Genomic DNA, 22,388 nt, shown 5'->3' on the forward strand with positions numbered 1-22,388 from the left:
TTAGAAAATTAGTCATTTGTATATTAGAGAAAGGGAGTTAGTTGCAGTTTACAAAGGCTGGGGATTAAAAAAAAGGGGGGGGGGGTCTCATAATTGGCCATAAAGGTTGAATATAGTCTTCATGTTGACCAGGATACTCAAAATTTAAAGAGTAAAGGATTTTTTTTTTTTTGGTAAATAGCTTCCTTTACCTTACTGCAGTCCTGGTTTCATGTCCTCATTGTTCGTTTTTGCTACAATGTTGCTGTAATCCTTCTCTGTTCTGAACACTTCCTTGTTGTCTGGTTCCTGATGAAAAAAGTCATGGGAGCTTTCTCTCTGTGGTCACTAATCAAGGAGGTGTGATTACTGTGTGTCTAAAACCCCTCAACACCAACCAGTTTCATTTTACAAACCATCACTGCCCTGTATTGGCTTTGTGTCTCTGTACATCACAGACACAGGAAACGGCATGCAAAAACGAAACTGAAACTATAGGTACATTATATGATTGATCTTTATCTATTTTTAAAAGGAATCCGTGAATCTATTATGTCTCTCTACCCTGTAAACAGTCATTTTAGCAAAATAAATATTTCCTTTACAACTCCTTTAAGTGGTGGGCAGTGATTGGAAAAAAAAATATAGTAATAGAAACAACGATAATTATATAAAGGTATCATTTATTGCATATGACAATTATGGCTATTGGAGTGTCCTAATATCATATAGTAAGGTATAGGCTAGTTCACCAAGTTCATTTGTGATGGTGAATGTATATATCGAATAAACATGTGGGACAATAATCGTGATTAAATCATAAATTACCAGAGTGCCTAGTGACCATAAGGTGAATGAGACATTCAACAATGTTGGACATAGCGACAGACTATAAAGGCTTACAAGACTGGGTTTCATTCAGTCCTGGCGTCTGGATGGCATTCAGTCTTTCAATCCAAATGGTTTCTCTTTTTTGGAGAATGATTTTGTCCCATTCTCCCCCTCTGGGGTTTTTGGGAATGACGGCCAGAACAAACAAACAAAACACGGAATGTATCAAACCGGTGGTATAAGTTGAGGTGTCGACTGATAGGCGTAAGCATTTTGCCATTGTCTGATTAGTAGACATGGTCATTAATCCTCTGTCTTGGTTGTCTGGCCATCTTACCCACCTAAAACGCCCCACATTTACAGGTCATAAGATAGACCACACCCTGTGTGGTTGCAGGTCTTTACACTGTCACCATGAAAAAGATCTTATGAAAACACACTTGAACTCGGTGGATAAGATAAGTAGCACACTTACCAGATCACCATGACCCCTTTTGAAAAAAAAAAAAAAGACAGGCCAGGTGAAGCTTGAGTAATTAGAGATGCTGTACTTGGACCACTGGGAAAAACCTGGGGGGACACTCCGTCTCGTAACCAATCAAAAACAAAATGGAAAGAGGCAGGACCATAGATTGATACCGTTTAATGTAAAAATTAGTTTAAAACAAGGACAAGCCAAATGGCCTCTTACTTGGTAAAGTGCCTATAACTCGGCACCAGAGGAAAACCGCAAACAGTCCGCCATGAGAGTGGTGTAGCAGCCGTGATGCTTGCGCTGTATTGCGTGCGTTCCACCGCCTGGGAAGCCGGAAGTTGCTGGTGATGAACACATGACTGTGATAAGCCTCAACGCACGTTTCGACGCAATGACATCGTCAGGAAGCCTCCCGGTCACTGAATTGGTCACATTTTATTAACCAGGGTGGCAATCTGATTGGTTAGCTCCATAGTGATATATACTGATGCCATCTAGTGGAGTATTATGGATATTAGTCTGAAAAATTGTGGATAAACATAGCGACCCATGCTCCATGCGACCAGCCGTGAGCATAAGATTTGTAATAGTAATTTCTACAATACTCCACCAGATGGCATTAGTGCACACTAATCAGTTTTTTTGCTGTTCTACCTCATCCTACCCATGTTTTATCACTCGATAAAGACACCACCCCATTAGGATCCACCGGTTCCCCATCCAACATCAATGTTTTCCCTGGCTCTCATGAGGGTGCCCTCTCGCAGTTGCTTGGTACATAAATCCTCTCTCCTGACCTCTAATTTGGGTACCACATTTTGGCTACTCTCAATGTCAGGGTCAGAGGTGTTCTCCTGTTTGTTACACTCTGGCTGGGAGCTAGCTTCCAGGTCCTCCGGCTCCCCAGCCATGATGGGGAAAGGAAGAGGATCTCCGGCTTCCCCGATCCCACCAACAGCATCCCCTTTCCGTTGGCAAAAAGGGTCTGGTGAGAGTTCCCGTACTTCCCCAGCAGGGGGAGAACTATCTACCAGCCTCCCTTTTCTCTCCCATAAATTCCAAAAATGGGGAAAGTATCTTCCCACTAAAGCTTCATGAAGCAGTGAAGGTACCACCCCAACAATGTGTTACACTGCCCCAGGGGGTATCAACTTCTACCACCACTATCTGGTAGTCTTGAGTGTCCCCATGGATGCAAATTACCCCAGTAGTACTGGGGTGTAGTTTTGTGGGGTTTACACAATCACTCCTGACTAGGGTCACCACACTACCAGAGTCCAGCAGGGCTGTGAGTGGCTTTCCATCCACTGAAATAACACACATCTGTTTTTCAATGTGACTCTGACAGGATGCAGTACATGCAACCTGTGCAAACAGATAAATGCATCTTTTCATATAAGCATAATCACATTGCATAGGTTCATCATTTATAGGACAGTTTGCGGCAATATGCCCTAATGCATAGCAAGGGAAACGCATAATGTGCTCTACCCCCAGTCCTCTTAACGGTCCCAAAGACCTTCCTGGCTTCTTTGGCCAGTCTCCAGGTCTGGGACCCACAGTCATCAACGGTAACAAGTTTATCAAACTTCCCCAAGCTCTTGAACCCCGGAACAGTCTTGCCAGAACTGCTGGGCTATCTTGCACCCCTAGACACACTGAAATGCAGATGGGTTCACCGAGTCTTTGGTAGCACTGTACCTCTCCACTATATCCACCAGTTAGGCTGCAGTTTTGGGGTCCCCTGTCCGACCCGCTTCCTCAGAGCAGCAGAGAGCGCACATAGATACCGGTCCATTACCACACGCTCCGCAATCTGAGGGCTGGTCAAGGTCTCTGGCTGCAACCACTTCCTGGTGAGGTGGACCAGGGCAAACATTTGTGAACGGGGTGGCTTGTTGCTGGAGTAGGACCACTGATGCACTCGCTGGGCCCAGACTGCCATGGTGACACCCAAGCGTGCAAGTATCTCGGTTTTTAAAGTCTCATAGTCCTGGACCTTATCTGGTTCAAGAGCAAAATGGGCCTTTTGAGATTCTCCTGTTAGAAATGGGGGCCAACAGACTCGCCCACTGCTCTTTTGGCCATCCTTTGCGGATATCGACTCTCTCGAAAGTCGCAAGGTATGCCTCTGCGTGATTGGTAGGTGTTATTTTCTGTAGGTGGTAGGATGCACATACCATATTTGATTGCACTGGCACATGAGGTGCGGACCCCTTTTTCAGTTCCAGGAGAGCCTCTGCGAACTGCCGACTCATCTCCTGCTGAGTTACCTGTTGTGCTGCAGCAGCCTCCTGTTCTGTTGCAGCGATTTGGCGGTACATCTCCTGCTGGGCCACCTTGTGGTGCTGCAGCGGCCTCTGAGACTTGGCTGTTGGTTTCCCGCTGATCTGCATTAGCCTGTAGCGCAGGGCCTTTATCACTTCCTTCATCTTCAGAGAATACCCGCTGAATCCACCACGTGTGGGAGATTAGCTCGTTGGGATCACCTTTTCTTTGAAAGAGCAAAGGGGAAGTATCTAGATGGAAGACCCTAATGGGTTACCAACACCCCTGGGTTAGACAGAAAAAATGGAAATTCCCCCAGGGTGGGGCTTTAGCTGTAACAGTAGATCCTTTATCTACTGTTACCGCTAAAGCCCCACCCTGGGGGAATTTCCCTTTTTCCTTTTCTTTGAAAGAAGGTCAGCGTACAATGGTCCCTTACAATGGAACAAATGCAAGGTGGAATGTACCTATTGTCGTGTATCTCACCTCGCATACCGTCACAAGGGTCTTGGCAGCTAGTACCCCAAAAGTTCAGGTAGCTGTCAGTTTTTCTGGAGAGAGTTATCACTAGACCCTTTTGATCATCAGATTTTTTTTAAGGCACTAGCTAGGGCTAGGCCAGTTCCATTTAAAGGGGTTGTAAAGGTACAATTGTTTTTTTTCCTGATTAGCTTCCTTTACCTTAGTGCAGTCCTCCTTCACTTACCTCCTCCTTAGATTTTGCTTTTAAATGTCCTTATTTCTTCTGAGAAATCCTCACTTCCTGTTCTGTCTGTAACTCCACACAGTAATGCAAAGCTTTCTCCCTGGTGTGGAGTGTCGCGCTCGCCCCCTCCCTTGGACTACAGGGAGAGTCAGGAAAAAATCAAATCGTTACTTTACAACCCCTTTAAGTTATTACTTAAATGAGATTTGTCAGTTGTTTTTCAGGGTCTGACTAGAAGACCCTTCTAACCACCAGAAGAAGCCACAGTTAACCTGTTCCTTACCGAGCCATTGTAAAATGACGTTGGCAGGAACCTTCCATCCCTCCTCATATGACGTTCTGGGCTTCCCCGACGGCTAGGGGGCGGGCACGCCCGCCACATCGCTCGGGACCCGGAGCGCATGCCCGGCAGCCGCGATGTCCGCCGGGCACCCTCGATTGCACGATTGCACGTTTCCACAGCAGGACCATGGATCTGAGTGTAAACGCACAGATCCACGTCCTGTCAGAGGTGATAAGACAGATTTGTGTTCCCAGTACAAAGAAACACAGATCGGTCTCCTGCCCTTGTGAGTCCCCTCCCCCTACTGTTAGAATCACTCCCTAGGGAACATATTTAACCCCTGATCGCCCCCTAGTGTTAACCACTGCCAGTCACATTTACACAGTAATCAGTGCCGTTTTCTAGCACTAATCGCTGTATAAATGTGAATGGTCCCAAAAACGTGTCAAAAGTGTCCAATATGTCTGTCGCAATGTCACGGTCACAATAAAAATTGCAGATTGCCACCATTACTAGTAAAAAAAAAATTAAATTAATAAAAATGCCATAAATCTATCCCCTATTGTGTGGACGCTATAACTTTTGCGCAAATCAATATACGCTTATTGCGATTTTTTTTTTTTTTTTTAAAGTATGTAGAAGAATACATATCGGGCTAAACCAGTATGTAGAAGAATACATATCGGGCTAAACCAAGGATTTTTTTTTTAAATGTGATATTTATTAAATCAAAAAGTAAAAAAATATATATATATATATAATATATTATATATATATAAATAAAATTGATGCTTTTTTTGTTTATAGCAAAAACAATAAAAATAGCAGAGATGATCAAATACCACCAAAAGAAAAGCTCTATTTGTGGTGGGGGGGACAAAGATTTCATTTGGGTACAGTGTTGCATGACCGCACAATTGTCATTCAAAGTGCGACAGCGCTGAAAACTAAAAAATGGTCTGGGCAGGGAGGGGGGTGAAAATGCCCTGTACTGAAGTGGTTAAATATTGCTTGTTAAAGCTAGTACTGTTAGTGGCATTTACTTCGGCTAGGGGGGTCAGCGAGATGCAGGCCTCATCTATCACTGAGACTTTTTTGACCATTTTTCCTGATTGGGTAGTGCTGATGACAGACCCGGGTTTTTTGCCAAAGGTCTCCTTCAGTTTTTCACAGATCCCAGGAGATAGTTATACCAACTTTCTGTCCATTGTCATCAGGGAGACGAAAGGGAGTTTCATAGTCTGGGCATAAACAGATGCGTGTTACGCTATCTGGAGGTAACAAGAGTTTAGTCCAATTCTGTTTTGTTTTCAGGGTCTCGTAAGGGTTACATAAATTTTAAAAACACAATTAGAAAGGTGACTTCAGATGGCCATCTACAAAGCTTATAGGGCCTCGGAAGTAGAACTTCCCTCACGGGTAGTGGCCCATTCACCTCATGCTGTGGCAACATCCAGGGCAGAACAAGCTGGGACTTTGCCAGTGCGGATTTGCTTGGCAGCCACATGGACAAGTTTCTCCCTTTTCACTCATCACTATTGGATGGACCTGCTCTTAGCAGCAGAGCAATCGTTTGTCAGGAAGTTCCTGCAGGCGGTGGTCCCACCCTAGAGTAAGTACTCACTTTTCTCCAGGTGCTGTCCTGAAAGACGAGATGAGAAAACCTTAGACTTAGGCTGGATTCACACTTATGCATTTTTAGTACATTTAGCATTTTGCAGATTTGCACTACAGAACGTGTTCCATAGGAAACCGTGTGAAGTGGACTGTAGTGAAAATCTGCAAAATGCACTAAAACTGCATAGGTGTGAATCCAGCCTTACCAGTAACTGTATTTCTACGAGTCTTTCAGGACAATGCTGATGACCCTCCCTTGATTATGAATGTTAATGGGGCGGTATTGCTATGTTTCGCTTTTATAATTTCAGCATAGCTGGAGGTGCTCGATAACAACTGAGTCTATGGTGGAGGTGTCCAGGCTTTAAAGCGATGACTGCAGTGTTTTGTGGAAAGTGGGTGGAGCTGCACTCTCTCTCCGGGTCGTTTTTTACTAGACTGCACCAGGTGTAGGAAAAAGAGCAGCTGAGATTTATGTTATAGATTTTGAAAGCCTGGATGGGATGTAGGATGTTGGCGGTAGCTGGGTATTTACAGTGTGAGGATAGCGCACACTTTTTAAGTTGTTTGTTTAATTGCCTTCTGTGTATTACTTTATTGGTATATGCTATGCTGGTTATTATATTTACTGTGCAGAATGTATACCTTGGTATACAATATAGACGCTGAAAAAGGATACAATCTTGGTGATGTGAACTCAATATTTCTATGTTTTATATATCCAGAGTTTTCACAATACATTTTTACATGAACAAATGGATTTGTTCATGTGGTCCAGACCCCTCCCTCAAATGGGAGGGTCAATGATTGATTAAAAAAAAATAGTTCATTCACCATTGGGGATAAATGCCACCAGAATCATGTGCATGCATTTCCAGCCTATCCTCCTATAAACATGTACCTTATACACTCGAGTATAAGCTGACCCGAGTATGAGCCAAGGTACCCAATTTCCCCCCAAAAAACTGGGAAAACGTATTAACTTGAGTATAAGACTAGGGTGAGAATGCAGTGCCCATTGCAACCTCACTGTGCCCAACCTCACTGTGCCCATTGCAACCTCACTGTGCCCATTGCAGCTTCCCTGTGCCCGAGTCGGTGTACCTGAAATTCTCGACAGGCTGTGGGCGTCCATTTATTGTTTAAAAGTCGTGGTCTCCTCCTGGTCCCATTCCGTGATGGGCGTTTCCCAGCAGCCTATCATGGATGTCCTCTCATCCTCGACTCCGTTTCCCAGCAGACACTGTGTTCAGTGTTCCGCCAATCATGGATGTCTTTTCATCCTCGGACAAGAGAACATTTGAACACAGTGTCTGCTGGGAAACACCTATCACGGAAGGGACCAGGGGGAAGCCGCAACTTTTAAAAACTGGACGCTTTCAGCCCTTCAGGTACACTGACTCGGGTATAAGCCAAGGGGTGTATTTTCAGTCCTAAGAAAAGGGCTGGAAAACTCGGAATATACTCCAGTATATACGGTATATATCCTGATGCCTGTACATACAAAAGAACAAAAGGTTGCAGTATATTTTTCACAATGAGACGGAACCAGGTTGAAAACCACAAATATATTTCTTATTGCTCTATATCAGTATGTAGATACTCACTCTCTCTTTGTTGAAGCCAGATGAAAAAAAAAATGGCTATAGGCTGTATTGGAGCCACAAATGGGACAGTTACAATAGGAGCCCAGAATGGAGAGACTAGGGGAACTGAAGACATGTATGGATCACTGATGGCGTGATCCATTCATGCCTTCAGCTTCAACAAAGTGAGAGTATCTACATACTGATGCATGCGGTTTAGTATTCTTTAGAGATCTAGAGCAATTGGAAACATATTTGTGGTTTTCAAACTGGTTATGTCTCATTGTGAACAATATACTGCAATCTTTTGTTCTTCCTATTTTATGTATGGGCATCAGGATATATAGGAGGATAGAATGGAAATGTATGCACATGATTCTGGTGGCATTTAACCCCAATAGTGAATAAACATTTTTTTTTTTTTTTTTTATCAATCATTGGCCCTCCCATTTACGGGAGTGGCCTGGACCACATGACCAAATCAATTTTATCTTGGTCACCTTAAAATCGTTTACCTACAGTTCAAATCCAGCTCGGAGGAAGAGGGTCACCCTCGAAACACGTCAACCTACTTTGGACTTTTTTTCATCCCACCAAGTCTACTGGCCAGCAGATCCTGCTGGATGAGGCCAATGATGAACTTTGTATCATTGGTTTTAATTCATAACTCGTTTTGTGAATATATTGTATATTGTTTCACTTTAAATAAATTAGTGTTGCAAAGGTAATGTGCAAGGCTAGTGCGCCCTCTGTCCTTTTTTTCTTTTAGAGTTATTCCTGGGTTCCCCCTAGCCAGTTGAGCGTGGCAGCACAGCCGATGCAGTAGCTTGACTTTTTAAAGATTTTTCTCTTTAATTTAATTTACCCTATGGCAATCTTTCGAGCACATGAGCATTTGTTTATTTTTGCATATGTTTCTCTGATATGTAAGGCTTCCATCTGGTCTTCTGTTCACACATTTGGTAAGTTCTACAAGTGGATGTTCAAGCCTTTTCTGTTGGCAGTTTGGCTTAAATAGGTTGTATACTTTTGGAGAAAAACAAACAAACATAACAAAAAACTGTAAGACACAGGCATAATGAGCTAGTATGCATCAAATACTAGCTCATTATGAAATACCTTAGAATGAAGCCCTCCAGCGGTGCCCAAACACACTGAGATGGTTTCCCTGGGGTTTCTTCTGGGTTTGCAGGCTACGGCGCTGTGAGTGGTCGAAGCCACGACGGCGTCACTCCCACACATGCAAGCAGGAGCCGTCAGTCACAGCACAGGGTTTTGAAGAAACTACACAGTTGGAAGTTTAAGAGTGCATGCGCCAGTGATTTCACTGACTGCATTTACAGTAAATATCTCCCAAACTGTGCATGTTTAGGAGATATTTACACTACTTATAGGTAAGCCTTATTATAGGCTTACCTATAGGTAAATGGCAGTGGTAGAGTTTACTTCCTCTTTAAGGTGCTACAAGCTGCTCTGAGTCTGTCAAGCCCTTTTGTGACCTATTTGTTTTATGTGAGCCTGTTGGTATTGTTTACTATATTGCCCACCTTTCCCAGTCGTTATCATTTCAAGAAGCTTGTGTCCTTTACTGTCCAATCAGAAAAGTTTGATTGTTGACTTACCGGTAAAATCTGTCACCTGGAAAACAACACAGAACATGGGTTCCTCCCCACTGTTTATATGATCTTCCCCATTGCTTATCAGAAAACAGAGCCTAGCTTGGGGGGGGGTTATATAGGGGATGTCCCAACAGCTTTTTTTTTATTTACTTTTTGCCAGTATTCATTTAACTGAATGTACCTGCATATGCCATAATGCAGGGCTCACAATTTCAAGCCCTGAGCTTCTAGCCAGGCCTCAAGTGTTACTCGCCACCAGTTGCCTCACCTAACCCATAAACTGCCCGCCCCTAAAAACGCCCTTGTAGATTATCTCTTGGAATGACACTGTTAAATGTTTTATGCCGAATCAAGTTACACAATTAAATATTAACAACAACTTTAACAAAATGGGACAGGGCACTGAGGCAGACCAGATGGACATGGCACTGGGGCAAACCAGAGGGACATGGCACTGGGGCAAACCAGAGGGACATGGCACTGGGGCAAACCAGAGGGACATGGCACTGGGGCAAACCAGAGGGACATGGCACTGGGGCAAACCAGAGGGACATGGACTTTTTTACTGCTGCAAATATTGCTCTCCCTCTTTTTATGTACAAGACTCCCTCCTCCTCCTCTGCCTTCTCTCTAGAACCAGGTATTTTCCCCCATTCTCTTGCTGTCTCCTCTGCAACCCCCATCCATCCTCCTCTCTCTCTCTCTCTCCCTCTCCTATTCTACCCACTCTCATAATCAGGAGCCCCTCACTTGCATGTCCCCACTTCCCCCTTTCATTGTCGGGCAGTGAGGAGAGGAGCTGCAGCACGGCGGGAGGGAGTACAATCCAGCACCGAGATTCACACACCTGCATAGCCATTGACACCACAACACAGCGCACACTGAACACAGCACAGCATACTGCCGCTCTCTTGTCAGGGCAACTCTTGGTGAGTGCTGTGCTGCACTGCCTACCTGGGACACCCAGAGTGGTGATAATCGCAGTCCTCCAGCTCACTTGTTCCTTCCTGCTCTCTGCTCTCCAGCTACATTGGTCAAGTTGGGAAGCCAGGCTCAGAGAGGTCATACTATCAGGTCCCATGGCTTAACGAGAATTGTAAGGAGAGCACCTGTGTACTGCTCTGCATGTGTGTGGCTCACCCGAATACTTTTCCTGGGCACGCACCTTTCCTCTTCGGCCGCCAATCGCAGCGTGGCTCTAAGGCACAGATTTGACTGTTGGTCATGCAGAACTATTATCACTCGCCCCCAGCTTAAATCCACTCGCCAAATGCTAGCAGGCGAGTGGAAATTTTGAGGGCTGCCATAATGCATTAACCACTTCAGCCCTTCCAGAATTTTTTTACAATTTGTCACTTTGTCGCTTTAACTGACAATTGCACAGTCATGCAATGCTTTACCCAAACAACATTTACATCCTTTTTTTCCCCCCACAAATCAAGCTTTCTTTTGGTGGTTTTTGATCGCCTCTGCAGTTTTTATTTTTTGTGCTATAAACAAAACAAGCGACAATTAAAAAAAAAAATGTAAAATACTTTTTTACTTTTTGTTATAATAAATAACCCCTTAAAAAAAAGAAAAGAAATGGCAATACACATATATTGATTGGTTTACACAAAAGTTATATCACCTACAAACTATGAGAAAGAATTAAGGCATTTTTATAACTAGTAATGGTGGTGATCTGTGATTTTTAGCGGTATTGCGATGGACAGATCGGATACTTATGACACATTTTTGGGACCATTGACATTTATACAGTAAAGATGCACTGATTACTGTGTAAATGTCACTGGCAGGGAAGGGGTTAATACTAGGGGGCGATCAAGGCGTTAACTGTGTGTTCCCTCAATGTGTTCTAGCTGTTTTTAACTGTGTGGGGATAGGACTGACTAGTAGGAACAAACGACATGTCTCCTGTGCCCTGATGGCACAGGGATTTGTGTGTTTACACACACAAATCCCAGTGCTGGCTATTGTGCATGCACGCCCTCTGGCGGCTCTTAAAGGGTACCTCCACAGGGTTTTAGCGCAGGGGTGCCATTATGCCCCCGAAAATACCGATGGAAATCGGTTAAAGAATACAGTGGCCTCTATTGTACTCCAGGAAATTGATTTTATTGATAAGCCAAAACACCTATTTTGTGTGTGTGTCATTAATGCCTGCTATGCAGTTTGGCAATTGCCATTTTTTGGGCCTAGAGGCTTTTAGAGTTCTCGTTGCTGAGGAGTGCAGCTTCCCGTAATCATAGTACATTTTTAATAGATATTATTTATTTTTTAATTGTTGAAAACATTTCAGATAAATAAATAATGTACATTAGTTGTGTATCAGAATGCAACATTTCTTAACATAAAAAAAAAAAAAAAAAAACATTATTAATATGAATTATGCTCTGCATAGAGTTTATAAGATTTCAGACTGGTACACAATGAAGATATACCCACTCCTGTCCAATCATGTTTCATCTCTCCCACCAATAGCTTGTCACGAGGGGGGGGGGGATAGGGTTGCCACCTCATCCCTTTAAACCCAAACACCTATGAATTACTTGGCAAGGTTCGCCTGGGTAAGCAAGTAGATACAAGTATAAATATGGATCCAAAATCTCCTTACTATTGGGCGGGTCCACCAGGTATGGAACATTGTGCCCGCTAAAGTGCAGTGGGGTGGCTCCTGGGACACAAGATACCACTCTCACAGGCACCATGTTACCATCTTAGAAATACTTTATACAGTAGTTGGCTTCCATCAGTAAGGTGTTGTTAAGCGTTTTATATGCATATTGTGCCAGCTTACACCAATACTCTACTTTCAAAGTCTCATTAATATTGTATTCCCGTTTGTTCATATAGAACTGCTTAAATGAGTCTGTATTCAACATAATATACATTTTAGAAATGTGACCAGTGTGTTTGTCAAAGTTCCTGCATAAGGAAGTTAAATCGGAAGTTCTATGTAAGATAGCTAGGAAGTGCGCTATCTGGGTGTAACGAAAGAGTTCTGAATTGGGTAGCTGATATTTTTCATGCAGGAATGGTTTTGACAGGTCACGTTTGTGGTATCTGCAATACATAATAAACCTTTATTGGTCCACCAGGTAAAAACTTGAGGATGGAGACCCAGAGTGAAGGCAGGGTTGCCCAGTAGTGCAGCCATTTGGGAGACTTGAAACCATGTGGTTCACATCAGCCTATTCCATAATGCTATTGAAAATGACAGGGTGGGGCATAGTATAGTTGGTATGTCCTTAGTTCCCATCAAATAACTAATCTCCCTTGTTGGGGAAAGAGTTGATTCAAGAGTCATCCAAAGCCCCGGACCATATTGCTGCTCGATGACCGGGCCACTTTTTGCGATTCGGCACTGTCTCGCTTTAACTGACAATTGCGTGCGATGTGGCTCCCAAACAAAATTAGGAAAAAAAGCCTATTTTAACGTGCATCGATCACAGGGTGATACTGCGAATGCACCTATTAAAGATGTGCCACCGCCCCGATATTACAGGAATTAGAGTGAAAGCTATTAAATTGGGCTTTAAGGGCACACAGTACAATTTGTATTGAAAAAACTAGAAAATGTATTGGTATGAAATATCATAAAATCAGTTATAAACATAAAATCAAAATTAGAAATCAAGTCAATAGCTGGTACTACAAGGGTTATAACAACAGTTATATAGTCTCAATATACACAAGCTTTGTTTGAAAAGCAAAGTCTAAAGATACCATCTTGAATTGTGTAACCCATGTAGTGATCCAGAGGTTAATGGAGGGCTTGCTCTACATGTTACGCGCTTGGACTAGCGCTTCCTCAGGAGCATAGATATTTGCATAGATAAGCCGCGTTGGGGGTAAGCAAACAACGGTCGTGTATTATCCCCACAGTGGCTGGGTATACAGATTAGTACTGATCCAGCCTAATGTAGGGGTAGTATCATAAACACAAAACTATAAAAGTAATGGTGTTGGGGCAGTCAATTGCTGGTAAGCAATACAAATCCAGGGGTGTACATGTGCGGTGATTCAGTGCTAACTAGAATGGGCTAGGCACAGATAGGCAGATAGGTAAATCTACCAAAGCAGCCTGGAGATCCTCAAACAGTAGAACATAGGAAATTATAAGCAGGACTGGCAAAGCAAGGTCCTAGATGCCCACAATAGCACATGAGTCCGCACGTGTCTCCGATGGAAGAAGATGACGCCAATACGTATTGGCGTCTTCTTCCATCGGGGACACGTGCTGACTCCTGTGCTATTGTTTTGGTTTGGTTTGCGCAAAAGTTATATCGTTTACAAAATATTTTTTTTTTACTAGTAATGGCGGCGATCAGCGATTTTTATCGGTACTGCGACATTATGGCGGACACTTTTGACACATTTTTGGGACCATTGGCATTTTTAGAGCGATCAGTGCTATAAAAATGCATTGATTACTATAAAAATGCCACTGGCAGGGAAGGGGTTAACACTATGGGGCGAGGAAGGGGTTAAGTATGTTCCCTGGGTGTGTTTTAACTGAAGGGGGGTGGGACTGACTTGGGGAAATGACAAATCGCTGTTCATACATTGTATGAACAGGCGATAGGTCATCCCCCCCTGACAGGACCGGGAGCTGTGTGTTTACACACACACAGCTCCCGGTTCTCGCTCTGTAACAAGCGATCACAGGTGCCCGGGGATCAGGATCGAGCGGGGGGTGTGCGCCCCTATTGGCTGAAAGGTGAGATGACGTATAGCTATGTGATCTTGCCCAGCCGTGCCGACCTGCCACCGTTTAACTGTGGCGGCTGGTTGGCAAGTAGTTAACTGACATATTAATGGAGACTGGACAATTCCTAAACAGATATCATATCCTGGGCAGGACGTTCATTTTTATCTAATACAATCGATCTAGCCACAATGGGGGATTTTTGGGCCACCTATTAACCACTTAACCACCGCCCGCCACAAAATAACGGCGACATTGTGGTGCCTTAACTCTGGGAGGACGTTGTATAACGTCCTCAGAGAATTTTTCCCATGCACCCCCTGGGGCGTGCACATGGGGACCTCGGTGCTCGCCAGGTTCACAGAACCCAGAGCAACACAGATCGCGGTAAAGGGCCAATGACAGCAGCCTTTTATGACGTGATTGCGCCATCCAATGACAGCGCGATCACAAATGTAAACACATCAGGGTCATATGAAGTTCATCTCTCTCCTCACCTCACACAGATGCAGCGTGAGAGGAGAGATTTGTGCCAATCCGTGAGTGACCTAAGTTTTAGCTGTGCCCAACAGTGGCACACCAGAGCCACATCAGTGCCACCTGTGCCCACCAGTGCCACCTGTGTGCTAATCAGTGCCACCAGAGCCACACCAGTGCAACCAGAGCCACTACAGTGCCACATGTGCCCACACCGCCTGTGTGCTAATCAGTGCCACCAGGTGTTAGCTTTCCAAAATGGGGTCACTTTGTGAGCGTTTCCATTGTCGTGGTGCACCAGGGCCTTCAAAAGGGTAATGGGTGGTTGAGAGATTAGATGTGTAATTTATGCTCCTAGAACGCCTGAAGTTGCTACTTCAATGTTGGGCCTCTGTATGTGGCCAGGCTGTGTAAAAGTCTCACACATGTGGTATCGCCATTATCAGGAGGAGTAGCAGAATGTATTTTGGGGTGTAATTTGTGGAATGTACATTCCATGTGGGAGAAATAACCTGTTATAATGACAATTTGGTGTGGAAAAAAAAAAAATCTAAATAAAATAAAACTTCATTTTGCAAAGAATTGTGGGAAAAAATGACAACTTCAACAAACTAACTCTGCCTCTTACTAACTACCGTGAAATGTCTACTTTCCAAAAATGGGTCTTTTGGGGGGGTATTTGTACATTACTGGCTTGTTAGGGTCTCAAGAAATGAGATGATCTGTCAGTAAATCAGGTGTGATCAAATTGATACATTTTCAGTAATTGGTACCATAGCTTGTAGTCCCTATAACTTTCACAAATAATATAAACTAATTTGGGTTATTTTTACCAAAGATATGTAGCAGTATACATTGTTGGCCAAATTTATGAAGAAAATTTACTTATTTGCACAATTTTATAACATAAATTAAGAATGTGTTTTTTTTACAAAATGTTCGGTCTTTTTTCTTTTACAGCACAAAAAATAAAAAACCCAGAGGTGATCAAATACCACCAAAATAAAGCTCTATCTGTGTGAAAAAAAAAAAAAAAAAACACGAAAATGTCATATGGGCTGAGTAATTGTCATTCAAAATGTGAGAGCACCGAAAGCTGAAAATTGGCCTGGTTATTAAGAAGGTTTATGTGCCCAGTTGTTAAGATCTTCCGACAGTTTTTTTTTTTATAGAGTGGTGGAAAATTATTTTGGTACAGCGTTCAAAGATATGGGGTTTAAAAAATACCCAGGTAGGGAAGAGCATCCGATTTGCCATCGGAAGGGGAATGAATTTTGTATGTTAGACAATGTGGGCCTCCAAGGATATATTAAGGGCTAGAGATTGAGTAATAGATATAATTTCATTGAGGAAGAGGGGAGGAATTGTCAAGGGCTACTCCAAAAATTGTCCCTATGACACCAATGGTGTTTAAGGACTATCTCGGCACCCAGAAAATTGTACACAATTCTTAAATTCTATAAACATTTATTGAGAAAATTACATTAAAAGACATTTTACAATAATAAAGCTGTTGCATTTGGGAAGTGAATAGCCTCACTGGTATGTAGGGACACAGAGATGCAGGTTCAGGCGTAGTCCTCAACATGGTAAGATTTTAACCTCTCAGGTTTAGAAAAATACAAGGGGGTTGGGGGTGTACCATCATCCTAATATCGAAGATTAATTGACGGGTTCAGGGAATCCCCAAAGACGATTAGGTCACCAGATGTGCAATCCCTTCAGAAATACCACCCGTACCCCCTCCTTATTTCTGAAGGGATTGCACATCTGGTGACCTAATCGCTGTATATGTATTGTATTTTAAATGTATTGTCTGTTCTTTTAAATCTTCCTTTCTCAATGTATATTATGTGAATACATTTTTCAAAAAACTACCCTTTTGTATCACTCTGGTTGAGTATAAACACTTTACCCAGTACCGTTATAGTCCTCCCCGCCCACTCATTGTCTGTCGGTGTTTCAGGGTCTTTGGGGATTCCCTGAACCCGTCAATTAACCATAGTCCTCAACATGTTTTGCGACAAATGTCGCTTCTTCAGGAGGAGTCAACCGTAAACATCAGGTGAAGGCCCAAATAGGGCATTGGATGGCAATAGAGACACCCTGGGACGGGTGATCCCCCCGGGGGCAAACGCGATTGCTAGACAGACCAATACAAATGTGTGAAAATGATGACACCTAGGAGCTGAGAATTGGCTCAGGCAATAGCCCAGGGAAATATCCAGAGGACCAGGTACTGAGTTACTAGTATCCAGATAGCTGTTAAGCCCAATCTTATCCTTAGAGTCTTTCCCAGGTGTCTGTCGTCTGTGTTTGTGATTGTAGTATAATAATGCCAGTCAATCTTTTTAAATGTCATATTCAGGTCTATGATTTTTGGTAAGCTTCATTGTAAATCTGCACCCTGTTGTAATGGAATATCTCATGCTGCCCTTCCCTTGTTATGCAGAATTCCGGTGTGAAAAAGAGATGGATATTAGTGGTTATGCCATGTGTCTTCCTAACCTCACTCGACTGCAGACCTTCCCATTTATTGAGGATAGACCCATATTCTGCATAGAGATTAAGGTGAGTAAACCTTCAATTTTAAAGCTGTAGTATTTTTGTGTGCGTGTGTGTGTGTTTAAGGATCGTTCTACACATGTCTGGCTATAGAAGCTAACCAGCTAGATATTTATTTTAAATCTAAATCTTATTTACCTTATTAAATGCTACTTTAAGCAAGTATTAATGAACTGCAAAGTACAATAAACATGGTGTGTTAAGAACCGTATGCAATCCACTTGGTATCAAAGTAAAATTATTTTAGATCAAGTGCTCGGTGCTTTATCCCTTTCATGCCTAAGCCTATTTCTGACATTTGGTGTTTACAAGTTAACCACTTAAGCCCCGGACCAATATGCTGCCTAAAGACCCAAGGGGTTTTTACAGTTCGGGACTGCGTAGCTTTAACAGACAATTGCGCGGTCGTGCGACGTGGCTCCCAAACAAAATTGGCGTCCTTTTTTCCCCACAAATAGAGCTTTCTTTTGGTGGTATTTGATCACCTCTGCGGTTTTTATTTTTTGCGCTATAAACAAAAATAGAGCGACAATTTTGAAAAAAAAAATTGCAATATTTTTTACTTTTTGCTATAATAAATATCCCCCAAAAACATATATACAAATTTTCTTTCCTCAGTTTAGGCCGATACATATTCTTCTACCTATTTTTGGTAAAAAAAAATCACAATAATCGTTTATCGGTTGGTTTGCGCAAAATTTATAGCGTTTACAAAATAGGGGATAGTTTTATTGCATTTTTATTGTTTTTTTTTTTTTACTACTAATGGCGGCGATCAGCAATTTTTTTCGTGACTGCGACATTATGGCGGACACTTCGGACAATTTTGACACATTTTTGGGACCATTGTCATTTTCACAGCAAAAAATGCATTTAAATTGCATTCTTTATTGTGAAAATGACAGTTGCAGTTTGGGAGTTAAACACAGGGGGCGCTGTAACATTTAGTGTTCACTTAGTGTGTGTTTACAACTGTAGGGGGGTGTGGCTGTAGGACTGACGTGATCGATCGAGTCTCCCTTATATAAGGGATCGCTCGATCGATGGCCGCCATAATGAAGCACGGGGAAGCCATGTTTACACACGGCTCTCCCCGTTCTTCAGCTCCGGGGAGCGATCGCGACGAGGCGGCTATAAACGAATAGCCGCGCCGTCGTCCCGGATCGCTCCCCGAGGCTTACCTACCGCCGCATGTAGCAGGGGGGGGTCCCGATCAGACCCCCGACCCACGTCAAGCAGAGGACATACAGGTACGTACATGTGCCTGTCCGTGCCATTCTGCTGACGTATATCTACATGAGGAGGTCGGCAAGTGGTTAAAATCCATATTTTTTTCTATGTCACGCAGTATTTGTGCAGCAGTGTTTTAAACCCAACTTTTTGGGAAAAAAAGGACACTTTCATGAATTAAAAAAAAAAAAACGTAACTGTAAAGTTAGCCCAATGTTTCTGTATAATGTGCAAGATGATGTTACGCCAAGTAAATAGATACCAAACATGTCACACTTTATAATTGCACGCACTCGCGGAATGGCGACAAACTACGGTAGCTAAAAATCTCCATAGGTGAAACTTTAATTTTTGGTTTTACAGTTACCAGATTAAAGTTAGAGGAGGCCTAGTGCTAGAATTATTGCTCCCGCTCTGACCTCACATGTGTGATTTGAACACCGTTTACATATGCGGGTGCGACTTTTGTATGTGTTTTCTTTGCTGCGTGAGCTTGCGGGACGGGGGCACTTTAAATGTTTTTTGTTTTATTTTGTGTATATGTGTGTGTATATATTAAAAATATATATATATATATATATATATATATATATATATATATATATATATATATATATATATATATATACACATTATTAAATCCTTAGTAAAGTATTCTGCGATTCTGAATACTGTATATTTTTTTTAACCTGGCACCATTGGCAGCTGAGTGACGTGAAGTGCCGGATCAGAGAAGTGGGAGGGGGGATGTCCCATCGGTTGTTATCCCTAGAAAGCCGATCGCCTGCTCTAAAAAACGGTACCATGATGATGATGCCTGCAGCTGTGGGTATAACCCTTGAAAGCTGAGGCCGCATATCTGCGTACGCTCAGTGGGAAGGGGTTAAACAGTGACTATTTTAGATTCTAGTAGCCTTACCTTAGCCCATATATATCAGCTCTAGGACTAGTTAAAAATTGTCTATCAGTTTAGAAACTCCTTTGGGTTTTGTAATTAGATGGGAATATGCAACCTCCATTGATTGGAGGATAATTATTTGTCCAGTCCACAGGGAATCACAAAATACGTCAACCATGGTTTCCTTAAAGTATATGTTACCCTAAATTTTTGTTTTACAAATATGTGTATTTTATAAATCATTGTCTCTATCATTATCATTTTCATTTTCATTTCAATAGTTTTTTATTGAAGTTTTATGCAAACAGAGATACAAGAAACATAAAATAGAATAAAATAAAATACATAGACCATAAACCATAAGCATGTGAAAATCTGTATAGTTTCTCGGTAAGTATTCAAAACATATGAAAGAGTGATTGTCATACAACCATATTGCTCGATTAACCTTGACACGGCCTCTTAGTAAAACCACTGGCGGTTCACCGCCCTTCCCCCCCACGCACCCCTTTGGGAGCACTCTGTGCGCCAGGGGAGGGCTGGCGGCGGTCCACCCCGGTGTCCATTATGCATATACATCCAGTGGCGCCAGAGACTCCAAAGATCAACAAGGACCCTTAGGCTGGACGTCAGAGGCCCTCATCCTACGGCAACAGAGCCTATACATCACGAGCACCTCAAATATTCATCATATATAGACATTATGGTCAAGACTAATGAACACACTGAAGAAAACTGATAAAATAAAATAGAACATAAAATAAACTAAAACAGTAAAGTGTAAAGTGTTGTTCCTCCTTATATTAGAAAACAGAAGTGATCAGCATGAGTCGACTTCACCTCAATTTTTATACACCGAGTTATACCACCCATTCCACTTAAACCATTTACGTTCCATATTAGCAATTTTACCCTGAGATGCGGCAAACATTAATTCGTAGGAGGCGTGAGTATTAGTTGTTTCCACAATTTCACTCATTGAAGGTGGGTCTGTATCCCTCCAATGTCGTGCGATAGATAGCCTGGTGCTAAGGAGTAAATGAGTGATTATGGTTCTTGAAGAGAACGGGACACTATCTAGGCCCAGGGACAGAAGCGCCGCCCCCGCCGAGGGAATAATCCGGACACCAGCTATTTGGGACATTAAGTTAAATACATTCACCCATAGTCGTTTAAGTAAAGAGCAGGACCACAGAATATGGTGCAACGTCCCCACCTCACCACAGTTTCTCCAGCACAAAGATGAGATTCTGGGATCAAATTTAGACAAACGATACGGCGTTAAGTACCACCGCACCAGAATTTTGTGGGATAGTTCCCACAAATTTACGCTCTTAGTCGCAGAGAATGTACTGCGCAGAGCTGAATGCCACTGGTCATCTGAGAACGTTGCACCTATATCTCTCTCCCACGCCTCCATATTTGAGGTTTTGATAAAGATGTTTTTATTGTTTAAGAGATTGTAGAATAGTGATATCCCCTTAATGTTAGTTGTGGGATTGGTAACATATAGCATAGCTCGCCAGGGGAGTGGAGTTGACGTTTGAGGTGACCTCTTGAGGAAGTGAGCTATTTGGAGATATCTGTACCTCTCAATGTCCGCCAAGCTAAATTCAACCTGTAGGTCTTGGAATGTCTTAAGTGTGGGGCCTGACAATAAGTCTCCAACCGTTTTGATACCTTTGGTTAACCAGTGTGCAACTGATATGCCTGGGATGATTAAGGGTAGACTGGAGATGGGGAGGGGCATAAGTTTAATGTCCTGACCTATGAAGGCATGAGAGGCAAACTTCTCCCATGTGCGGATAGTGGCCACCATTGTGGGAGAGAATTGAGTTAGGGCCGGCGGGATAATGTGACTGGATAATAAAATGTCGGATAAACTTTGACCTGGGACTTGCGATAGTTCTAATTCTAACCATCTAGGGGTGTGGGTCTGCACGAACCACAGCCTAGCCTGCGAGAGTACCGAAGCTGAGTGATAGTCCTTTAGAAGGACATGCCCGATACCTCCAACTTTCCTACTTGCTATTAGCTTTTTAAAGGAACACCTCGCTTTCTTACCCTGCCACAGAAATTTGTTCAGTTGTGATTGAAGTTTGGAAAAGAAGGAGGCAGGGACAGGGATTGGCAATGTCCTAAAGAGATACAATAATTGCGGTAGGACTATCATTTTGAATGCCGCTAAGCGACCAGACCAGAGCAGTTCAATTTTAGATATGTCCTGTAAAGTTTTATTCACAGAGCAGAGAAGCGGGGCATAATTAGCTGCAAACAGCTCACCGTTAGTCGCTGTTAAGGATATGCCCAGATATTTCAGACCACCATCTTTCCAGGTGTAAGGAAACCGAGCAGCAAGTCTTCTCCTCAGCGGAGGGGTTATACCCACCCCCATTAAGTAGGACTTACTTTCGTTGACCTTGTAGTAAGACAACTTATTAAACATCTCCAGAGCTGCATGTGCCGAAGCCAGGGAAGTCTCCACATCAGTAAGAATTAAAATGATATCATCTGCGAACAAACTGATGGTGTGGGTAGAGTTTTGGACAGGGGAACCTTTAATGTCAGGGTGAGAGCGAAAGTATATAGCGAGGGGTTCCATTAGTAAGTTAAAAATTAGTGGGGATAGTGGGCATCCCTGCCTAGTGCCATTGGTAATTAAAAACGGACTAGACAAAACTCAAGTGAGTACTTGGGCGGATGGGTTGGAATATAGGGCCAGGATCGCGGACAGGATGGGGCCCATGAAGCCGAATTTCTGTAAAACTTGGGTCATATATGTCCAATGGATGCGATCAAAGGCCTTCTCTGCGTCTAAAGCCAAGAACAGAGAAGGCCTTTTGTGCAAGTTGGCCAGATGGATAATGTTAATCAGCCTACGAGTGGCGTCCAATGTCTGACGACCCTTCGTGAATCCTGTCTGGTCTGGGTGTATAAGCAGGGGAAGGATATCAAGTAAGCGTGTGGCTATGATTTTGGCGTAAATTTTCAAGTCTATATTAAGTAGGGATATTGGCCTAAAATTTGGAGGTGACGTAGGTTCTTTCCCCGGCTTCGGCAATATCACAATAACAGCAGACAACATTTCAGCAGGGAAGGCGGCAGAGGCAGCAGCAGCATTGAACACACCTTCCAAATATGGG

The 22,388-nt window shown here is 42.9% G+C and overlaps 1 protein-coding gene across 7 annotated transcripts in view; it reads left to right on the forward strand.

Annotated features, from left to right (window-relative positions):
* Nucleotides 1-22,388, forward strand: part of IPPK (inositol-pentakisphosphate 2-kinase) — a 1,052,241-nt gene that overhangs the window by 406,719 nt on the left and 623,134 nt on the right. For all 7 annotated transcript variants that reach the window (XM_040360985.1, XM_040360986.1, XM_040360982.1 and 4 more), the window contains one exon: nucleotides 17,005-17,123. In XM_040360985.1, the coding sequence (XP_040216919.1) occupies nucleotides 17,005-17,123 (119 nt within the window). The remainder of the gene's footprint in view (nucleotides 1-17,004; nucleotides 17,124-22,388) is intronic.

This window comes from Rana temporaria, chromosome 7, assembly GCF_905171775.1.
Source record: "Rana temporaria chromosome 7, aRanTem1.1, whole genome shotgun sequence".
In the NCBI taxonomy this organism is placed as follows: Eukaryota; Metazoa; Chordata; class Amphibia; order Anura; family Ranidae; genus Rana; species Rana temporaria.